The 4190-nt window shown below is 47.8% G+C and overlaps 1 protein-coding gene across 1 annotated transcript; it reads left to right on the forward strand.

The window, feature by feature from the left end:
• The first annotated feature begins 2147 nt into the window (after positions 1-2147).
• Positions 2148-3409, forward strand: LOC123440953 (cytochrome P450 94A1-like). Its single transcript, XM_045117491.1, has one exon. It carries the CDS (start codon positions 2425-2427, stop codon positions 3148-3150), a length of 726 nt encoding a protein of 241 aa, XP_044973426.1. The 5' UTR covers positions 2148-2424; the 3' UTR covers positions 3151-3409.
• The last annotated feature ends 781 nt before the right edge of the window (positions 3410-4190 follow it).

The raw sequence follows: 4190 nt of genomic DNA on the forward strand, positions 1-4190 counted from the left end.
CTGCTGATCCACCTCGTCGGTGCACCGTCCCGCCGCTGCTCTGTCATTCCCTGATCTGAACCTCCTTCGTCGCCCCGGTCCCCTGCTAGGCCTGCCCCGTCGCCATCGCTCCCACCTCGTTGGCGCGTCGTATTGGTTCGGCAAAGAAGCTCCGTGCGAATCCCAGCCCCCCCCCCCCATCCGGCGCGCACATGTACTCATCCTCGACCTAGGGTTAGATTTATTTCATCTTTGATTTCACCTTTGTTTTGATTTGCATTACTACTTTGGTTGCAATGCTTGCTTCGATTAAATTTGTTGAGTATACGCATGTTATACCCGATGCTTGGAGAACTCTCGTTCAAGATCGAGGTTGGGAAAATCTTCTGAATATAGGCTCCATCTCAACTCCCAATGGTCTCGTTGAATGGTTAATATACAAGACTGATCTGGAGGTATGTGAATTCAGAAATCCGTGTAACAACACTAGTATTCTATTTACTAAAGAAATGATTGACAAAGCTCTAATTCTTCCTCCAGGTTATAGAGATGTGGTGCTCACAACCAAGCACGAACAATTACCACACCGAGATTTCTATGCAATTGTTTGAAGCATTGTAGTTGTAGAGTTATTCTCTGTCTCTCTTGGATTTTTCGTCGGGAACGTCGCATGGTTATGTACTCTGATTGCAGGAAGCACATAAGAAGCTAGTAAGAATCAACACACACCTTCAGGTAATATGTTTGTGTGTCAAACGCCCTGCAAGGGATATTTTCATTGTTTGAAGCACTGTAGTTATAAAGTTCTTCTCTGTCTCTCTTGGATTTATTCATCGGATTTTGCTAACTTCATCATATGATGACGCACTCTGAATGCAGGAAACACGTCAGAAGTTAGCAAGAAACTTCATTTCTATCCACATGGCGACACTGCAAGGGACTGGGTCCTCACATTTTTGCTTGCAATTTGTGACACCCTTGTAGATGGTGTAGTGCTTCCTTACGAGCATGGAAGCAAATTCAAGATTTAATGAAGACACGTGCTCATCATGGTGGAAACATTCCCCACTTTGTTTGAACTTTTATTATTTTTAGTGGGAATATATATATTTGTATGGAAGCAATTCTCTAGTCTAAAAATAGGATCATAATCATTTGGAAGCAAAATATTAGATTTGGAAACAAGGCGTCATTCTTTTGTACGAACGCAAATTTTGATTTCACTGGATTCATATTCCAAATTCTATAGAAGCAAATGCTCACTTTTTTGGATCTACATTTGTATGGAAGCAATTCTCTAGTCTGAAAGTAGGATCATAATGATTTGAAAGCAAAATATAGAGCTTTGGAAGCAAGGCGTCTAACGCAAATTTTGATTTCTTTGGATTAATATTCCAAATTCTATGGAAGCAAATGCTCACTTCTTTCGATGCAAATTCCAAGTTCTTCAAAAGCAAATTCGTGTTTATTCCGATGCAGATACCATTTTAATTCTTTTCAGAGAGTCCATAACAATGGTAAAACAAATGATGCAAGTATGAAATTGATGTCTACATTGTGATTAGACGATGCAAAATAAATTGTCATGTTGGACCAAAAAAACACCAATTGAAAGAATCTCCAGTTGACATGGAAGCAAATTTAACGGTAAAAGCAAAATCAATTGGTATGCTTTCACTCTTAGCACGAACTTGGTGATGAACAATAGGATGCATCAGATGCGCATCCGGTTTGCTAGATGCACCATTTCCCCTAACGCAGATTTTGAAGCACAGAAGAACCAATAAGAAGAAAGTTATTGCTAGTGAAGTGATTATCTCGGAGTAGTTGACCAAAACAAATTGCAATTAATACACTGCATGCTAGCTACCTAGGCTCACGTCTCCAATCTGACGTATCACGAGACTTTAATCCAACGATCCAGCACTACTCTGATAAAAGGCAACCATCAGTAGTCTGACCGCTAGCGCTTCCCTTCATCTTTTTTTTCTTCGATAACTCCTATGATGGTATCGAAGGCAGATGACATGCGTTGTTGTCAAATTCAGAAATGTTCTGCTATCTTTTTAGTTTTATCTATATGTTATTTATATTTTGATTTTTATGATACCAACGAGACATTTATTGTCAATAAAATACATTTATTTCGTACTTAGGAGAGCATCCATCGATCCTCCTCCTAGCTCACGCGTATCTTCCCCGGCTCCGGCTCGACCGTCGCTCGACCACCGCTGACAGATGACGCACACCGAGCAGAATTCGACGACCGCCGTGTTGGTCTTCGTCTTCCCTGATGCGATCACAAACTCGACCCATCTCCGTCCACAAGAAAAATCCGCGTTTATCACAAGACTAGGACTGTACTGAAAAGATACCGACCAACCACCACACCGCCAATCATGGTGGTCATGGACAGGAGCATCGCGCTGTTGCTGCTGCTCTTCCATGTCCTCCTCGCCGTCTACCTCCGTCGGCGCCGTGTCACACCGGCCGCGGCGAGCGCGAACCACTGTCCGCACCCGAACCGAGATCTCCTTCGCGCGGATACTCCACCCGACGACACTGGTGTGGAGGGCCATGAAGCTGGCCAACGTCGGCAGCGAGCGGCGGATGCGCGAGGCCATCGGGGTCATCGACGAATACGTGATGGGGATGCTGGAGGCAGAGCAGCCGCCGTCCCCAGCCGAGGACGGCGAGCGCGAGCAGCACCTCCTGTCGCGGTTCGCGGCGGCGATGGACGAAGAAGCCTGCGGCGGCGAGCTCGGCGCGATGTTCGGCTCGCCAGACGCGAAGCGGCGGTTCCTACGGGACGTGGTGGTGAGCTTCGTGCTGGCCGGGAAGGACAGCACGTCCACCGCGCTCACCTGGTTCTTCTGGCTTCTCGCCGCCAACCCGCGCTGCGAGCGGCGCGTGCACGAGGAGGTCACGCGCACGCCACACGGAGACGACGCCGGGGAGTACGAGGAGCTGAAGGGGATGCACTACCTGCACGCGGCGCTCACGGAGGCGATGCGGCTGTACCCGCCGGTGCCGATCAACACGCGGGTGGCGGCCGCCGGGGACGTGCTGCCGGACGGAACGACGGTGCGGGCCGGCTGGTTCGCCGACTACTCGGCGTACGCGATGGGTAGGATGCCGCGGCTGTGGGGGGACAACTGCCGTGAGTTCTGACCCGAGCGGTGGCTCGATGGTGATCGCGGCGAGTTCGTGGCAGTGGAGGCGGCGAGGTACCCGGTGTTCCACGCGGGGCCGCGGACGTGCCTCGGGAAGGAGATGGCGTACGTGCAGATGAAGGCCGTGGCGGCCGCCGTGATCCGGAGGTTTGCGGTGGAGATGGTGGAGACGCCGGTGAGCATGGACGCGCCGCCGCTGTACGAGTTGGGTGCGACGCTGAGGATGAAGGGCGGGCTCCGCGTGCGGATCAAGAAGCGGGAGGGTCACTTTTAGACAGTACTATCTCTCTGTTCCTAAATGTAAGATGCTTTTTAAGTTCAAATTCAAACTGCAAAAACATCTTAGTACTAGTACCTCCATTTTTTGAACAGTTTTTAGTATAGTAATCTAAATGGTCTTATCTTTTTACGAAAGGAGTATTATTTAGGAACAGTGGTTCTAGTCTATCAACCACGTCTTGGGCTATCTGATGTTTAGACGCTGGGTAGGGGGGAAACCAGGTGCTAGGCGAGACCTACGTTCAGAGCATCTTCAACGCGGGGCGCGTTAAAAACAGTTTGTTTTGAAGCGGCGGTCAGCGGTGGTTTTAATGGACGTTGTAAAATGCAGCGCGGGTGTGTATCTCTAACAGACGCGGTACATGTAGCTCGCGCTATCGCTCAAACAACATATGTTCTTAAATACAAATAAAAATATCAAACACAACTCAAACAAATAGTTTTTACAACTTAAACAAATAGTTTTTACAACTCAAACATACAGTTCAACAATACAACAAATTGTTTATCTTTCAATATAACAAATAGTTCAACAATACAACAATACAACATCAAATGCATAAATCATGATACTCTCTGTCAGCCATTCCATGTCCACCATTCCTCGATGAGATCCTTTTGAAGATCAACATCTGTTTGGGACACCAAATGGCATGATAAGAGGCAACAAAACGGGTCACCCTTTCAGCCTTCCGCCGCACTCGCACGGGATGTCCCAAGAGCTCATATTAAGAGTAGTCTAAATCACGCTCATTCTCG

Source organism: Hordeum vulgare, chromosome 3H (genome assembly GCF_904849725.1).
Source record: "Hordeum vulgare subsp. vulgare chromosome 3H, MorexV3_pseudomolecules_assembly, whole genome shotgun sequence".
Taxonomy (NCBI): domain Eukaryota; kingdom Viridiplantae; phylum Streptophyta; class Magnoliopsida; order Poales; family Poaceae; genus Hordeum; species Hordeum vulgare.

What these genes read in the sequence shown, in the direction of transcription:
- LOC123440953 (XM_045117491.1), top strand. Translation starts at nt 2,425, where the DNA reads ATGTCCTCCTCGCCGTCTACCTCCGTCGGCGCCGTGTCACACCGGCCG.